The sequence below is a fragment of the Aulonocara sp. 'chitande type north' Nkhata Bay genome, linkage group LG19 (genome assembly GCF_057382095.1).
Source record: "Aulonocara sp. 'chitande type north' Nkhata Bay isolate Kocher_YH1m ecotype deep benthic linkage group LG19, A_spYH_male_GT1.1, whole genome shotgun sequence".
NCBI classification, from domain to species: Eukaryota; Metazoa; Chordata; class Actinopteri; order Cichliformes; family Cichlidae; genus Aulonocara; species Aulonocara sp. 'chitande type north' Nkhata Bay.
The window spans coordinates 8,224,075-8,242,867 of NC_141362.1; the positions used below are offsets into that span (position 1 = coordinate 8,224,075).

Sequence of the window (18,793 nt, forward strand, 5' to 3'; positions counted from 1 at the left end):
CTGAGGCTTTCTGGGAGTTTGTTCCAGATATAAGGAGCATAAAAGCTGAATGCAGCTTCTCTGTGTCTGGTTCTGACTCTGGGAACTGATAAAAGACCGGATCCAGATGACCTGAGGGATCTGGATGGTTCATACTGGGTCAGGAGGTCATTGATGTATTTTGGTCCTAAACCATTCAGAGCTTTATAGGCCAGCATCAGAACTTTAAAGTCTATCCTCTGACGGACAGGCAGCCAGTGTAAGGACCTCAGAGCTGGACTGATGTGGTCCACTTTTTTGGTCTTAGTGAGGACTCGAGCAGCAGAGTTCTGAATGAGCTGTAGTTGTCTGACTGATTTTTTAGGTAGACCTGTAAAGATGCTGTTACAGTAATCAAGCCTACTAAAAATGAATGCATGGACTAGTTTTTCCAGGTCCTGTTGAGACATCAGATCTTTTATCCTTGAAATATTCTTGAGGTGATAGTAAGCTGACTTTGTTATTGTCTTAATGTGTTTTTCTAAGTTTAGGTCTGCATCCATCACTACACCCAAATTTCTCGCCTGGTTTGTGGTTTTTAGATGTATAGATTGAAGTTCTCTGGTGACCTGTAATCGTTTTTCTTTGGCGCCAAAGACTATTACTTCAGTTTTGTTTTTGTTTAGTTGGAGAAAATTGTGGCACAACCAGTCATTAATTTCCTCGATGCATTTACCAAGAGCCTGTACAGGGCCTCGGTCTCCTGGTGACATTGTGATATATATTTGTGTGTCATCTGCATAGCTATGATAGTTTATTTTGTTGTTCTTTATAATCTGTGCCAGTGGGAGCATGTAAATGTTAAACAGAGGGGGTCCCAAGATGGAACCTTGGGGAACTCCACATGTGATACTTGTCTGCTCAGATGTGAAGTTACCTATTGATACAAAGTATTTCCTGTTTTCTAAGTATGTTTTGAACCAGTTTAGTACAGTTCCTGAAAGACCTGCCCAGTTCTCCAGTCGTTTGAGTAATATGTTGTGGTCAACTGTATCAAATGCTGCACTGAGATCCAGTAAAACTAAGACTGACATTTTTCCACTGTCTGTATTCAGACATATGTCATTAAACACTTTGGTCAGAGCGGTTTCAGTGCTGTGGTTCTCTCTAAAACCTGACTGGAAGGCATCGTAGCAGTTATTCTGTTTTAAGAAGTAACTGAGCTGTTGAGAAACTGCTTTTTCAATGATCTTACTTAAAAATGGGAGATTTGAGATCGGCCTGTAGTTTTTCATTTGTGTCTTGTCAAGATTGTCCTTTTTCAGTATAGGTTTGATTACAGCAGTTTTTAATGATTCTGGAAACACACCTGATAATAAAGAAAAGTTGACGATCTGTAACAGGTCTGACTCTAAAGTCTTTGAGACCTTTTTGAAAAAACGTGTTGGCAGGACATCTAAACAGCAAGAGGAGGAGTTCAGTTGACCTAAGATGTCCTCCAGGTCATTGCTGTTAACCGGGTGAAACTGTTTGATGGTGTTTAAACAGTTTTTCGGTGGACACAGTACATATCCTGGATCTGCTGTTGATGTACCAACTGCTTGTCTAATCTTTTGGATTTTGTCTGTGAAGAATTTGGCAAAGTCATTGCAGGCCATGGTCGAATGAAGTTCAGCTGCCACTGACACAGGAGGGTTTGTTAGCCTGTCAACTGTAGAAAATAAGACCCGAGCATTATGGCTGTTTTTAGTGATGATGTCAGAGAAGTAGGACCTTCTTGCACTCCTCAGTTGTAAATTATAATTGTGAAGTTTCTCTTTATAGATGTCATAATGAACCTGGAGGTTTGTTTTTCTCCATCTGCGCTCAGCTTTCCTACACTCTCTTTTTTCATTAGAGTCATCAGAGGCTTGTTAATGCAAATCATCTTGCAGCACTGGGATGTAGCATTGTAGTACCTGGATGTTGTAAAGATTCTTTTCTCCTCCTTGATTCACCTCGTTTCCTTTTCTCACCTTTGATTGGCTTTGGAGTTTGCCCTTAATCGCATTCACCTGTCACATGTTACATAAGGACTGCACTTACTCTTTTTACTCCCACATAGGGCGGCAGCTGAGAGTTAGCAGCCCACATGTGTCCTTTACAGCAACAGATAGATGACTGTTCATTCACATTCTGACTGGATGAGCCCATGATGACCTCAAGATTCCTTTGAACCTCCTCGTTAACACTGGACACTGAGGAAATTTGACTCATCGTCTCGTTGGCAGCTTAAAAAAAAAAAAATTCCATCACAACTAGAAAATTCCAAAGATGATTTGTGATTTGAACGTCTTTATTAAAAACAAAACCACAACTGACTTTATGCTGTATAAAGCAAATCTTCTGGCTCCTGACTGAATTATGCGGAGGCGTGCCATCTCACACTGGTGTCTCGGTGAAAACAGACGTACATTTATTTCTCTCAGTTACACAGAAAAAAAAAAAAAGCAGACGGTGGATACATGTTCAACCACTTTTTATTGCACGATTCAGCTGACGTGAGATCCTGCACAAAAGTGTTTCAGCACTGCATCAAGGGGAGGATGAAAAAAAACAAACAAACAAAAAGGACAAAACTTGTATATTTACAATAAATGCATCACTATTACCACTTATACATTATGTACATATTAGTCTGGTTTACTATGACAGTAGTTACAGAATGAAACCCCTACACGCATTACACTTCAGCTCTACAGGGAATTACAGTGCTTTCAAAAGAAAAAAGGGACTGGTTGGACTACATTCACTCAACAGAACAATAAATCAAGGTTAGGATGAAGATAATTAACATAGGAAGTCAAAAATACTCGCTGAACATTTGGACACGTCCCAGTCACATGCCCTGGGGAAAAACTTTACAAAAAAAAAAGTGCAGTTATTAAAAAACAAAAAACAAGAGAACAGCCTCCTGATGGATGTATACAAGTAAAATCTGCTTCTGAGTCTTTAACAGATTAAAAAAAATAATAAAAAGTTGCTGAAACAAGCGACCTGTTTGGAAGAGAGAATTTAAACAGTCAGACAAATGTGAAGTTAAAGGCACAAGCAAATGTCTGCAGCTTCGTGACCGACTCAAAGAGAGCAGCAGCAGCGAGACCTAAAAATGTCAAATCCGCTCAGGAAGCATAATCAGCACTTTTCAGGCAAAAACTGGCAAAAGTGTGGAGGTGTCACATGATTACAGCAACCTGATTGTGCTCTTCCCTCGACAGGTGTGTGTGCTTTTCAGAAGCAGTGGTTTCAGAGCTCTATATTGTCAGACTTGGCTCAGCTCAGCACTTTAAATAAAAGAAAATCATTACATACATGAAGATACACCTGTGGGAACGCTGTTTTAACACCTTCAGGGGAAAAAAAATTAAAATTGGGTGGGGTGAGGGTGTTGGTGGCTTGGCTGATGCTTTCTGGTGCAGAAGGTAAATGCAGAGACTCCCCCCTGCACAAATATCAGGACTTGCTTTTAGGCATTCTAGTGAAATGCTGCACAATCGAACAGAAGCACTGAGCTCCCTCACTCAATGTTGATGTTCTTGTATCGGAACCCCTCAGCTTCAGGCCTCGTTTTGGGACTAGGGGGACATGGTGGCTGTGCCCATCCTTACACCGTCTGCAGGGTGAGGTTATGAAACTTGCATCAGCCAAACACGGGCCAAGCATTTTAGCAGTTTTATGCTCAGCCAAGCGTCTGACACGTAGCCCTCGGGGCTCATCGTTAAATGCGACAAAAGTACACGTCAAATATTAAGATGCATTACGTTAGCCAGTGTGCTGTCGTCTGCCAGCGCGTGAGTGTTAAATAATAACCGGACTGCAGTTCTGAGACAAAAACCTCCGGAGGATTTAAAAAAAGAAAGATTTTTTTTAAATCTCAGATTACGTCGATAAAAAGCCCGGCTTTCAGACAGTATTATTATATCTCGAGCCTAAAATCTGCGGAGATCAGATATCAGACACTACAGTGGATATTTTAAAAAAAGACAGAGAAAGAGAGCACCTTAAGGACTCTGAACTGACCCGAAAAGTCACCGTCATTCCTTCGAGAATGTGGCTCATCATCGAACAGAGTATTTAAGACCTGGAAATCCTCCAAGTAGTGTTTTTTTGTTGTTGTTTTTTTTTTCAAGTCACAGGGCAGTTTTCAGACTGCTCTCGTTTTTAATACCTTCTGTAATCCCTCGTTTACTGGACATGCTTCACACTGTTCAACATCTTTGTTTCACAAATAAACTCAAATTTAAAAAAGAAATCATAAAATTATTCAAAAAAAAAAAAAAAGAAGTTCAAACTGAGCTACAACAAAAACAACAGCACACGTCTACAGTTACAGGTCATCTATGGCTACAAAAACAAAAGAGGTCATCTGACGCCTATCCATAGTGTCTTGGTGTTCCATATTACATCTGGCATATATATATACTATATATAAAAATAAAAACAATCCATTTGGCAACCTGTGTGATGTCTTACACTACTCCAGTAATTATACTTTTGGTCTTCGATATACACATATAGATATAAGCTATAAAACTCTGCTGTTCAAGATAATCCGTGTTGAGTGAGAGGAGGCGGCCCGACTGAGGTTCAAGTTAGACGGTGACACTGGCACTTGGTTTCAGTCCTGGCTGGATCAGCGTTAATGCAGACGCCAGCTCATTTCTTCTGTTATATACACGAGGAAAAACGAACCAACAAGCTGACAGTAAGATGAGAGGCTGTTTGGTTTCTGGAGGAATGAGTGTCCGGACCTGTGCTTGCTCTGCTGATTTGTGCTTCACCACAGATGGTTCGCCTCAATGCAGACGAGACGGGGGGAGAGGGGAAAAAACAAACAAAACAAAAAAAGCCTGAAAATTTCAAAGGTAAAAAAACAAAAAGACTCTTGAGCGATGAGCCATTGCTGAGCATGTGAGAGATCAGCAGCTTTCCCTGATAACAACGATGTACAGTGCCTTGGTTCCTGTGAAAACACTATATGTGGATGGGGAAGAAGGGGGCCCGAGTCTGGTTTGGTGTTTTTGGCTCTGTGAAAGGTCACTTCAGGTGTCTGCGGCTTTTCTCTTGGAGCCCTTTGTTTTGCCCTCTGCTCCCTCCGCCTTCTTGGAGCTTTTAGAGGAACGACTGACGGCGGCGGCCGTTTTCGTCTCCGAGTCGATATCCTGGGTGTGGCTGTCGCCTCCCTCCAGCTCTTCGTGCTCCATACAACACAGCTGTCCTGTGGGGGGCCAGGGACGCAGCGCCCCCTCCTGGTGAGCCTTGCAGAAAGAGTTGGGGCAGAGTTGGCAGAAGGCTTCAGAGTTTTTCCCACAGACGTCACAGTGATGCCAGGGGCAGTCCCAGCGGCCTGTGGAGAGCCACGACACTTTCACTAGAGCTCAGTCAGTTACATCTCATCAAAGAACAGCCTCATGGTGCCCATGTGGGGCCTTAACATTGCGAGAGGCATCAATTTTGATTTAAAAAAAAAACACATTATTGTAAAAACAGCTAAAAACAAATGAAAAAGAAGGATTAAAGAAATAGGCAGCCGAAGCCCATTTCTCCTTTTATGCTGGAAGCAGTGAAGCTCTCCATTTCCATCTCCACTGCAAACTTAGTGATTAGTCACCAGGTGCAGCAACTTTCCTGGGGGTAAACAGCCTGGTTTTGACTCATTTAGTTCAGACTCGTTTGATGTGAAGTTTGCTTGCTGCCATGTAATTTGTGAGTAATAATAACAGGGAGTTAACATAGCATAAACAGATGCATTCAGACTGTCTGTGGAGTCTTACCGAACGGTCTCTTGGTGAGGTTCAGGCAGGACAGGTGATAAGCTTTGGTGCAGGTCTTCTTGTCGCAGAGCACCAGCTGCCCTCCGTCTCCACAGCGGAAACACTCGTCCTCAGATTTTTTCTTTCCCTCCGATTTCCTCTTTTTATACTTTCTCTTCAACCTCTTTCCTTTTGGCTCAGCTGTTTGGCCATTTGAGTTCTACAGAGGAAATGCAGAGGTGAGCAAACTTATGGAACTTCACCAAAGCAGTTTAGTTCTCCTCAATCGATTTGTACTGAATTTGTTTGGATTTGGAAGCTCACCTTCGGTCGGTCACCAAGAAATCCGCTGCAGTTGGGCGCGCCGCAGCGGCACACGGTCTTCTCGTTGCCGAGACAATCAAGGTTGTAGTTAAAAGTCAACTCGGTGCCTGTGATAGAGAAAAAACAAAAACAGATTAAAGAATATACTATAAGAGCATATTTATTGCTTAAATTTAAGACTAAACTTGCAGTCAAATGTCTCTCACCTGCTGGGATGTCGCAGACGGCGAACAGGCCGACACGCGTGTCACCATTCACCGTCCACTTCTGTGTCTCACAGTTGGGCTGACAGCTGTGGTTCATGAAGCGAGAGTAGTTTCCTTTCGGGCCAGCGTCGATGATTCGGTCCTTACCGTCACAAACAGATGGCCACAGTCAGTCATTTGCAGCACCTGAACAGTTTATATCTGATGCACATCCACAACCCAGCTACACTTGCATTTCCCATTTAACAAATTTTGCAGTCGAATTGCATTTGTAGTATTTGTAGTATTGACTACTGTAATGTTACAGCTGTCTGTCATGCAACATTCCCAATGCAATACCAATCTGTTGATCTAGCTCCCCGTGGAAATGGCACCGCTACCGAGAAGTCGGCACCCTAACACTGTGAGGAGCGCAAACAGCCCACCCGCAGGGCGTGCTGGGCTTTCTCGATAAGCGGTCGGTACCAACCTTGTCGATGGTGAGCATGTAGAAGTCGGTTATGTTGTTTTCATGGGCGTATTTGATTCTCGCCCTGCACTCCTCCTCGTCGATCAGCTCTCCAATGTACTCGTTCACAAACTCACCCTGTTCGAGAAACGATCAGAAACCAATCAGACCAGAAACCAGAGACATCGTGTTACTTGTGTAATCTGGGCGGGTCTGCAGAGCTACGGCGTGAGTATTTTTGGGCAACGTCATGATGAATACAGGCCCTTAGCTTTCATGGGCAGCATCTTTAAGCAGTTTTAATGAAATGAACAAATAAGATACTTCAAGCAAGAACACGTCAATGCAAGAAAGCTTCTCACCTTCTTGATGTCGCGCAGGCAGATCAGGCCCCAACCTTTGCCGGGGGTCTTGATAATCTTGGTCTCTGGATACAGACGTTTGGTGAAGTCCTGGTTACAGCAGCGCTCCCCACTGGGACACACCTGAGGGTGGCACTCGTATTGCAGCATGCGGTTCAAGCACTCCGACTCAAACCCACACGGCCGCTCGCCAGATGGCTTGCAGTTACATTTGGGGATCTCAGAAATGTCTGCGGTGTACACCTGAACCTTGCCGACAGGTTTGTTGACCTAAAGGGGGGGGGGGGGATAACATTTTTTTTATAACAAAATAAAATGTGAAAGAACATGCTTCATACCCCATTATGGAAAGGAAAAGCAAAGTTCATCATTCACTCATTTTTAAGATGCAGCACACCTTACACGCACAGGTGCATTTAAGCTACATCAACTCATAAACAGCCATTCTTTTTGTTTTTAAATGGAGAAATTTTCTGCTTTTATTTTGAAAGATCTCTAACAACATGAAAATGTAAAACTGACACCAATCAGCAGTCTACAAACAAAATCAAACGCGGCAAGACGAACGTTTGAATTTTCCTTGTCCACATAAAAACACACAAACTGTTTCTGAAAATCCTAAAATTCCATTCATGTAACTCTGTACTTGTGGACCGGTGCTTAGACATAAAGACATTTCACACCTTGATAAATTTATATGGGGGAGGTTTACGGCTGTTCTCCTGCGCTTCCTTAGCCTCTCGCTTTATCTTTATCTCCTTAAATCGAGTTTCGGCCTCCAGCAGAGCTGAGGAAGACAAAACAGAACAGAGTATGAGCACATCGAGCTAAAAATACACATTGTGTTTGTTGTAATTATGACAGCATCTGTTACATTACAAAAATCCAGAAAATGGCTTTCATGTCCAGTTGAGCTTGTCTGTGTTTTTATAAAGCATTAAAACCTGAAGACGTTAATGTGGAAGCTGCAGCTTTTGGCAAAAACCACCTTTTAATTACTTCTGTTAACACAAAGCTTGAAAAGAGAAGCTTTTTATAATGATGAGTGGCTTGAAACCAAATCTGATTGTTATGATGGCCTTTAAGTTGTTTTTTTTTAAAAAACTGAGTAATTACTTAATTAGGGAAAACGTTTAAAGCATGCAGACAGTAGAGGAGATCTTCACCATTCTTGAAGACTTTGCCAATTCCATTCCTCTGATGTTTGCTTCCCCTGTCGCCTTCCATGTATGGAAATACTCTGCCCTGGTGAGTCCAGAAATAATCCTTGGAGCCAAAGAAGAAGACTGGGAACTCTCCGATCTCGTGTCGAAGATGCTGGATGTTGGTGGGAATGTTTCTTGGGTGGTGGATCTCTGCTGGCCACCATCTCAGGAGGACAAGAGAAAGATAGAAGCAACAAATGTATAACTTACCGATTTAGCTCAAAGATATGAAAGGTAAAAAGATACTCTTGCATCCAGTTCCCTTACCGGTATGTTCCCAGTTTGACCCAGATGATGTCCCTGTACTTGGGTTTCTTTCCGGCTCGGCAGTCGTTGCAGAACCAGCTCCCATCCGGCATAGCGATATTCAGGCAGTCAGGGTGAAAAGCTGCCGGGCAGGACTCACAGCACAACAGCTGTCCCCCTGCAACACAAGGACACCTTTAGATGGGCGACCAGTCCTTTAGATGCTTACTTACAAATTCAATTACATTTTATTTATGTACTGCCAGTTCACAGCAGTGGCCTCAAGGTGCAATAAATTGTAGGATGACAAGCCCAACCTTACTGCAGCATATTTAAAGGATGGTTTAGAGTCACCTGATCAAGAAGGAAAGTTTGAATCCATAAAGTTGAGAAGGTTTCTGTCCCCTGAATCCAAACTGGGAGCTGGTTCCACAGAAGAGGGAACCAAAGCTGAAGCCGGCGCCCCCCATTCTAGTTTTAAATTATTCAAGACCTTTTACGTGAGGTGAAGGAGCCAATGAAGAGCAGCCAGCTCTCGCTTTCTAGTCAGTACTCTCGCTGCAGCATTTTGAACTGAAGTCGTTTTTCACCATCGCTTTGAGAAAGCATGTTTCCAACTGCACAAATACTTTTCCCACATATCTGTTTAATGAGCATGGGGAAGGACACATCCTGACCAACAATTATTTCAATTATGCAGGCTTAAGTGATTAAGTATCTGGTTAGACAGTAATTCTAAGGATTTTTAAGGCTGGGTACAAATAACCTGTTTTATCTGAATTTAGAAGCAGGAAAGTAGAAATCATCCAGGTCTTTAACACTGTAAAAAAAGTCTCAAAGTATAATCTGTACTGTGCTGATTTATAAAAAACGCACATTAAAACCAATGTTTAGCTTGACTCTCAGCTAAAGAAAGCTCCTACGTACACACTTGTTAATATAGCCTAAACAAGGGCATATAGCTTCATTTCTGTTTGGGTTGTGAAACTGAGATATGTGAAAATAGCTAGTGAGACTTTTCTGCAGGATATAATATTGTAGCTAATAAAGACAAACTTTCTTTCTGTTTCAGTCCGCTCATCTCACACACTCCCACACAACAACACGTCAAAACTGGCTGAGGGAAAGGGAAGGGAAAAAACACTTGAGCTGCTGCAGTTCAACATTTTCTGATTTTCAGTAATAGCAGCCTGGGAGATTAATGGCGCCACATTTGACATTTGAAGTTTAAGAGAGGTTTAGTGAGCTATAAATATGTCATTCAGTACTGAAAAGTAGCTTTATGTAAAACTGACTAGTACGATGTTTAATTTTAAGTGCATACAAGTCTCTTAAAACCAATCAGTCTGGAGCTTTTAGTAACAGCCGTGTGTGAAGAGGTGAGCAGCTGCTTCGAACCTTTGGAGCAGACGAAGCACCAGCTGACATTGACATGGCTGTGGTGGCTGTAGCCCTTCTTGGCGTTGAAGTGGTTGGTGCAGATGATGGCAGTGTTGGTGATCATCTCACTTCCTGCAGCCACACACTGATCGCCGATGTGGTACGCTACTGGGCATCGAAGGCATCGCATCAACCTGCCTGCAGCGCAGAGAGCGGGACCAGGTTACACAAACATACGGCGAAGTCAGTGAACTCGGTGACCCAAAGCGCCAGAAGGGCACAAACGAAACCCTGAATGGATACCTTTGTAAACACGGACAAGGGCTCTACTGATAACCGATGACCTCAAACAGAAGTGGCAGGTATTCACTTACTTGTTTATTCCTGTGAAAGGTTAGTCATAAACCATTTGACATGAAACTGCAATTTTAAATAAAGTGATAACTGTTACATACTGGAGATAACTGGGCTTCTACAAATAAGCAAGGCAAAGTCTTACATTTAAGACTTTCTTAATGACACTGTTATAACACTTTAATTCAAATAAGACCAAACCTGCAACAGAAATCAATCAATTGTACTAATATCAACTTTCCAAGTAACACAGTAATACTAGTTAATTAACTGGTACGAGGTTCAGAATCAAGGAAACCAACATTTTATAACTACCTTCCCGTACAAATTTTACAAAATACACCAAGCTCCGCCTCCGTGAGCTAAAATGTCCTGATGAGAGCATACCTTTGTTGGACTTGTGCTTTGTGCGGCAGCCGTAGTGGCAGCTCAGGCAGGTGTGTAGCGGGCACCGGAAGCCCTTGTTGTCAAACACCGTGAGGGTGTTGAGGCGGACACACGCTTCGTGGTAAAATTTGCCGCAGTGTGGGACGTGGCAGCGCCGGACCTCACCCTCCAACTTCTTACAAATGAAACACGAGTGAATTCCTAAAGAGAAGAAACAGAGAAGAAAGAATCGGCAACGGGAACAGAATTATTGTGTTACCATAAACGGTCTCCTTCTGCTCCACTATTAACGCCGCCTCTGTTCTGCTCACCTGTGCTACACTCCTGACACAACAGCTTGTCGTCAGGTTTGAGAGTCTGATCGAGACAGTGGAGGTGGAACATCCCGCAGCACTGACCCTCACAGGGCACCAGGTCCTCACCAGCCTGCTCACACATCTAGAGGAAAAACACACGCACACAGATTTAAACTACAGCTGAGTGAACTGAGTGAGCTTTAATACCGACTCGTTTCGAAACAAACAGCAGATGTACCTGACAGACAAACTCTTTTTTGCGTTCACCCTTCTTTGTCCCGTCTAAGCTGTCACTCGGAGATTCAGGGCGTCCTTCACTCCCAGAACCCTGCAGCAAACAACGTGTGATGAACTCTGAATAAGACAATGCCAGTTAGCTACAGTTGTACCATTCACACTGAAGCCTCTAAATTTGCTTCTCATCTGACTAACGAGCTAAACTAATTGCCAACATGGCTGACCTCTCTATAAAGACAAAAAGAAACGTCAATCATGAAAACAACTTGAATTGCTGGAGAAACCTTTTCACATTAGTACCACCAGCTGTTACATCCCCTCACCTCGGGATCAGGACACGGGGAGGAACGCCTCTTCTTTGCCTTGGAGGGTGTGGCCTGATTCATTCCATCCCGTTTCCTTTTTCTCTTGCGCTTTGGTTTCTCTGCCTCTTGGTCATCTGTGTACCATCAAATGATCTGGACTTTAACTTTAAGACTCAAAGCAGCTAAGACGCCACAAATCCACAAAGATGTGAATTTAAAAGAGCAGTCAAACAAATATAGAGTACCGGTAATATAATTTTTTTTTTTTACCAGTCAGGGGACTTTTTGACTTCTTCAGATGTTTCCTGGGTTCTTTTGCATCCTTTACGTCGGTTTTCTTTGTCCACCTTCTCCGCTTTTTCACCGGTCCTTCTGAAGTTGAAGCCTGAAAAAGGCAAACGTTTGCTCAGTATGTTGTTTATCACAAATCGCTTGATGTCCATGTTAGATACAAAACATGTTGCGTTTTCAGCATTCAAACATGCCAAGAGAATAATTCAGTTTCTCCAGGGAAAAGTTTCTTCTGAACAAAGAGTTAAAAAATTCTTAGACTTGGGACTGACAAAGAAACCCACCTGTTTTTGAGCATCTTTGCTTGGTTTGGATCTCTTGTTAGACTGCTGATCCTCTTCTGCCACAGCATCTGTTAACAGCCTTTTCTTCTTCTTTCGCTCCTTTTTCACTAAAAAGAAAATGAATGTCAGCTTGGTTGGCTTCCTTCCAATGACTCGTTTTACATTTTATTAATTTAAAATGAATTTAGGAATAATACAGAAGCTGCCTTGACCTTTGCTACATGCACGACTGTTGTGGTCATTTTAGCGCTAGCATACTTTCAGTCCCTGTAACATCAGTGGCTCCTGCTAAAAACTTTGCAGCGTTTTTAAGCTTCAGCCTCCTGATGATAAACGGGTTGCCATAAACCAGCCACTCTGCTTTTCTATTAGTCACAAGAAGCAGTTTAAAGCATGACACTCCACAGCTTTGGTAATTATACGCCAGCTAAGGTCAAATTCGGCCAAAACTCAATTAGTGGTCAGTTAATCTGCTGCGAGGTCTTCAACTTTCAACCAACCTGGAACTGAAACTGGAAGTGAGGCCACTTCTGAAACATCATTTGTTGAAGAGACCTCCTTTGTTTTCCCCTTCTTCACGGGCTCAGAAGTGTTGTCCGCTGCAGACGTTTTCTTTCTCCTCGCTGTCTTGGTGGGAGAGTGACCCTGTTTGGATATTCTCTTTTTCTTCTGAGGTACAACTGGTTTACCTTGTTTACCTGATACAGATTTTGAGGAATTCTGCAGAAAACAAATGTTGTTTAATGCATGATTACAGTATTACACATCTTAAGAACATGCGCTTAAAACAGCATTTCTAAGAACTTACAGTTAAAATACTGACTAATCACAGATCAGCACAGCTCCCTGTTTTAGGTTTCAACAATCTGATGATTCAGGTTTATCATTTCTTTTACACCAGCATAAAAATCGAGCTTTTGTATTGTTTGTGGAACAAATTGTGACAGAGTGGCAGTACCCACCGGTTGGAGGGGGAGATCTGGGCTAAGCCTATTCTCTGCTTTCTGGTTCAGCTTGTTGCTTTGTTCCGGCTTTAACTTCTCCAAGATGTGGAGGTTCAGATGAGGCCCGTCGTCATCATACAGAAATCCAAAGTTGGCCATGCGAGCATCCAGGGACATGTCGAGTGCCTCCTTGGCCTGAATGATGCCCATGTTCCACTGAGCCTGGAGTTTACGCGGCACAGAGGGAGTTGTCTGTGGGACAAGTAGAGGAATGAGCCAAGTTACAGGTGACACATTACAGCAGTGATATTCAACCTTACAACTCTGAGGAGAAAAAAAAAAAAAAAAAGCCTCTTCCCACAAACTTATGAGATGCAGACATAATTTCTTTGTTAGCATTTTGTTTGTGAGTAAAAGAGCTCTAAGTGGAATTAAGACTGGTTTTGTAATGAAGTGATAAAAGATTTTATAAACCCCAAACCTGAATAAAGTGAAACTAACAAAACAGTTTGAGGAAATTCAGGGTTTCAAAATTGCGTCAAAGTAACATGTTTCTCATAACGGCACACCACATTTGCTACACAGCCAACACACAGAGACGGCACATAGAGGGGAAAAGACCAAAAGACGGCGGCAGCAGCAGACATACCTTTTTATGGTTGATACGCGAGGCCGGCTGTTTGTTGCTCCGACTAAGCTCTTGGTATTGATCCTCACCAGTGAAGGACACCATGTTCTTCTCAAAGATGTAGCCTCTCTCTGGGGCATCTCCAAAATACTGCACGTGGTAAAGGAGACCTGACCTCCCATTGGCTGTTGAAAAACAATAAATGGACAAATCAATAAAACCATAAATCAATTTTCCAGGACATGTTAAAATCGTGCAGGTGGCCGTGAGTTTCTCACTTTTCTGTTTCTGTTTAAAGTGATGGTTCAGTTCTGGGTCTGTGGTCACCATGCAGGGCCACCAGGGGTATCCTGACACCTTTGTCCAAACCAGATCCCCAACGGAGAAGCGGCTCAGCAAAGGAGCCTGTTCCTTTACTTCCTCTTTCAACTCTGACCTGTTCTCAGGCTGCACAAGAGAAAGAAAGACAGTTACTCAATAAATACAAACTTTTGTAAGAAATGATCATTTTCCCAACACATCGTTAATAGCTGAAAATGTTCTACTTTTAATGTAATACAGTCTGTTAAATTAACTGTACCATCTCTCAGCATATTGCAGTATACTACACTGCACAAAGGGGTTAAGTAGCACTTAAAAAGGTAAGAATAAAAGTAAAACCTCATCTGTCTCTTCAGTTCCCTCCACAATGTTTGTGTGGCCAGGAGGCTCCACTTGGATGTCAGAGGGATTTAAGTTTGTTTGAGGATTTGGTTTGACAGTTCGCCCCCTCCTTTTCTTTATATCCTGCCTCTCATCGGTTCCAGATATAGTACCTTCAGCGGCTGTGGCCAAACTGGTCCCATTGGCACAACATGGCTCAAATAACGGCTGCGTGACTACTTGGGGTATCGTTACTGTTAGTTCAGCTTCAGTGTGAGGAGTACAGTTGTGCTGATGGGTGCCATTTGTGGCAGGCGCTTCGGCACCCCTGAACATAGGTGGCTCAGGGGTACAAAGCTCGGGCAGTGAGTCTTGGTCACCGTTGAGCATGCGGGAGGTGAGGTCTTTGAGCCTGTCGTGACTGTGGTTGTTATGGCCAGCCATCTTCTGAAGAACGCTGTCTTGTAGTGTGGCAGCCAGATGTGCAGCAGCTTTGTCCATTAGCATAGCAGGGTCACTACTCATATCCCCTCGACCTTTCCGTACACTGAGGGACTCCGGTGGTTGCTTCATGCTGATCGGATTGGCTGGTTCGGGCATTGAAGGCAGGGAGCTACCTTTGCTATCCATCACTTCTAACCCCCTCCAGGGTCACTGAGCTACAAGGGAACAAGTGACACATAAAAACGTTTTATTCTACAGGTTGAATCAGAAAACAATATTATCCAGTATTTGTGTGTGGGTATGCTTCTGATTCTTTCAATTTGCTAAACTGCATTCTGAGACATGACTCCAATAAGCATAACGTTACACATTTTACAAAATGGCACTCACTTGCTCCAGCGAGCTTGAATAGAAAGCTGGGAGGGGACACAGAATACTGCACCTGTCACGGAATGTTCTAGCCTTGTAGTTTCGGATGCTTTTACAAGAAAGTAGAGCGACTCGATTGACCAGAAGCCTGAAGCAGCAATAACTGTGTTTAATGAAACAATATCTATACATTTATCTATTCATCCTCCACCCAATAACAACTAATGAGAGTGAGGTCAGGTCAAGCCTATCCTTGATTATAGCCATGCATGCGAACGAAACCCACTTGGCGGCATGAAAACCCTCTTACCGCGATAATTTTAAGTTGGCTTTCTCCTGGAAAATGACTCGCTAGCTGCTAGCTGCTAGCTGCAGACTGTGGCAAAGTAGTATGGAGAATCAGCCTGCAGGCTCCACCGCATGCAGCGAATGTCCAATGAGCGGACGGCTGGCTGTGCCGCGTAACGACCGCATTACCGGCTAGAAAAGCCGCGGAAATGGAAGCAGCTGACATACAGAGCAATGCAACCGGGAGTGCGAATAATTGCTGGAATTTAATCCATACCACCCTTTGTACAAAGCTAAACCATATTGTCTATTGCCCTACACTGTGACAGTAATGTTCGTTGCAGTGTAACTGCAGGACGACTGAAGCTGTCTTAACGTTAACGCAAGCGGTTTTAACGAGCGCTCCGTCTGTACGTTAAACATTAGCGTTACGTTAAAGTGTTCCGCCGGCGAGCGTAGGCTACCTATTTTGCCAAGCGGACTTCTCTATAATGTCATGCAAGAAAAAGGCCCTGGCTATTTCCTGAAGCGGAAGCCACGATGAGGGAATCTCATGGATCACATCCATGGACAGGCGGTCAAGCATTTTCATACAGCGTACAACCGCATCTCTGTCATCACTACAGTCAGCCATTACACCGGATTCCAGCAAATAGACAAAGCCGCCATCAAGACGCTTAAGACATCAGCTTACTTGCTATCCGATTAAACCAAATAGGCAAATACCTACGTGGCGGCATAGTTGCACATTGGCGGTAAATCGTTTAAAATGTTCTGCTTTTGTTTCACTTCTAAATTTATTTTGCAGGCGCCATGACAGCTTGTTTCAAAAAGCTAACAGTGCTAGCCAAAGCTAGCCCCAGTGAACCATTGAAGCCAAGTCAAACTGCACATTTAACGTTAGCATAGATGGCTAACTAGCAAGTCATCTCTTGCTAAAATGGATGGTCGACCCGGATAACTGCACTAGCAAAAACGCAACCAGCTTGATTTTCCCGGATTGACAATAACATGAAAGACAGCATCTTTCTAGTTACCTGCTGAATCTCCTCTCGGTGGTTAAAGGGAAAGAATACCCGTATTCATCATGTAAAGCGAAGGATTTCATTCAAGTCGAATCAAAAGCTTGCGGGAAACTCAAACTCTCAGGCCAACCAGCGCGAAAAATACTAACTTCCGATTGGTCGGCTGCAGAGCGAGGATCCAACCGGTCCTTTCAAAAAAACAACCGTAGGAAGTAGCTGACCCCGGAGTCTCCCGTCTGTTTTTTTTAATGACATTTCACATTTCCCCGTCCCTTTTTATCTTTACAGCATATATTCAGGATAAGTCTTTGTTTGCTTTATGAACAGTGGTGTAGTGTTCAACATTATACCTAGTGTTTGATACTTAAATACAAATTTCAAAGATTTCCCTCGAAAATGTGTCAAATATGGACAATAACAGTGACAGAGTGGCTGAAGTGCTCAAGCTAATATGAGATGACTATACAGGCAAAACCTAGAATAGCAGGTATGAGGTGGCTATGATGGCTGTGAAATAACTGCACATTGTCTCGCTGGACTCTAATCATAGGGGTGGCTTAAAATCGTCAAACGCTTCACGCTAATCGAGAAAAAGTTTATTCTAAATATCAAAATTAGTTTGGTTCCTAAAAAAGAGAAAGAATCAAAATCACAGACTTGCAAGAAAAGTTGTGTGATTCCTTTGTAAAAAGGGTTGTTACAGCCACATCACTGTGATTCTGCTTAATGGGAAACTCTCCGCTCACATTAAATTTTTGTCCAAATTCCTTATCAGTGCTTTATGATAACCAATACCAACACGGCAGAGCATAGGCCCGACGCTTACTTGCGCCTCATGCTGTAAATTCAAGCATAAAAAAAATGCAGTACCAGCAGCGCGTGCTAAGGGGCGCGAAACTTACAGTAATCTATTTAACAACAAGAACGGCCCTTCAAAATAAAACTATATATATATATATATATATATATATATATATATATATATATATATATATATATATATATATATATATATATGTGTGTGTGTGTGTGTGTGTGTGTGTGCGTGTGCGTGTGTGTGTGTGTATTATAGTGCTGATTACACATAACGAGAAATTCAGAATAACCGTTTGATGGTTTCTTTAGGTAATTCTCTGGGTTAAATCTAGTATGTAGATAGGAAAGATGTCACAGGTCGTCTCTGAGCTGAAGTCCTGGTCAGGATTAAGCTTTGTAACATTTTACGACAAGGCGAACACAGATCAAGTGAGAGAAAGGCATCATAACACTGGCATACAGGGCACTTTAATTACTTAAAACAGAAGACAAATTCTCCCCTTCTGTCACTCAGCAGCAGCTGCAAAACCGTTAATCAACATTTAACGATACTCCACAAATGGAGGAATTCTAAAATATTTTTACTCAAATATTTAGCAACTAAATATATAAAAAATATGTATATATGTATCAGTTAGATTCCGTTTGTCATACCAGTAAGCCACCTCTTCTTTTAATGTGCTACATGGCAATTGACTACTGTTTTTATCAAACACGCTATAGGTCCCATCGATCTATATAGAATAAGGTGCTGAGAAAAACATCATATTTGTCATTAACTTTTAAGTACGGGCTGCTCTGGAGGATTTAAATGTCATCATCAGTGAAATTCTGTCCTGTCTCTCTTTGTTCAGCTTTTCTTTTTAGATGTCCTCCATATACATATATAAAATGAACTGAGCAAGCGGTGTGATGCAGACTTTTGTTCTGTCTAAATCTAAAATTAACAAACTGGAATAAAAAACACTAAATTAAACTACCTCACGAAGGTCACTGGGTTATTTTGAACTGAACCAACTAGGGTAATCCCAAAATTTGGACAGCATGCAGGTCACCGGGTTACTGACTCTCTGGCTGTCACAGACAACAGTGTAATTAAGTGTCCACTGACTGCTGAACGAACAAGCTTGCTTGACTAAAAAATGAATTGATTCTTAGCCGTGGTAATCTTTGAAATGTGGGAGAGTCTCCTACTATTTCATGTATGCCAACATAGTTACTGATTGTCTTCTCACCACCCCTTCCACCCCACCCTTTCTTTACCAGTACTGGCATCTCCTTACTTTACTTAAATATTTATGCAACTAAATACATATAAATATGTCTATGTATTTATTTAATTTATTTACACATCACACTCATTTACATCCTAATATGCCCCTGTATATTCGTTTAATACTAGTTTGCCTTATTTCTGAATGATGTACAGTCATGGCCTGTACATTTTCCTGTCAAAAAAAGAGAATAAAAAAACTTGTGAAAAAAGACAAATCTGTCATATCTGTGGTTCCTTATATATTTAGATTATATCTATACGCAAATTCATGCTACACGTCTTATAA

At 42.3% G+C, this 18,793-nt stretch overlaps 1 protein-coding gene across 3 annotated transcripts; it reads right to left on the minus strand.

Moving 5' to 3' along the window:
• Positions 1–2,459: 2,459 nt before the first annotated feature.
• On the minus strand, positions 2,460–16,726 carry nsd2 (nuclear receptor binding SET domain protein 2). Of its 3 annotated transcripts, none has more exons than XM_086274874.1 (22): positions 16,428–16,726; positions 14,308–14,948; positions 13,926–14,094; positions 13,669–13,832; positions 13,038–13,271; positions 12,576–12,795; positions 12,076–12,182; positions 11,771–11,885; positions 11,519–11,634; positions 11,197–11,286; positions 10,974–11,100; positions 10,663–10,863; positions 9,940–10,119; positions 8,563–8,719; positions 8,257–8,459; positions 7,774–7,877; positions 7,091–7,360; positions 6,750–6,866; positions 6,281–6,422; positions 6,075–6,181; positions 5,772–5,970; positions 2,460–5,344 (listed from the first exon to the last, which is right to left on the minus strand). In XM_086274874.1, exons 2-22 carry the CDS (start codon positions 14,917–14,919, stop codon positions 5,040–5,042), a joined length of 3,939 nt encoding a protein of 1,312 aa, XP_086131000.1. In that variant the 5' UTR covers positions 14,920–14,948; positions 16,428–16,726; the 3' UTR covers positions 2,460–5,039. The 3 variants fall into 3 exon arrangements, with proteins under 3 accessions (XP_086131000.1, XP_086131002.1, XP_086131001.1); XM_086274876.1 differs by lacking the exon at positions 16,428–16,726 and adding an exon at positions 15,413–16,110; XM_086274875.1 differs by lacking the exon at positions 16,428–16,726 and adding an exon at positions 15,124–15,380.
• Between the last annotated feature and the right edge of the window lie 2,067 nt (positions 16,727–18,793).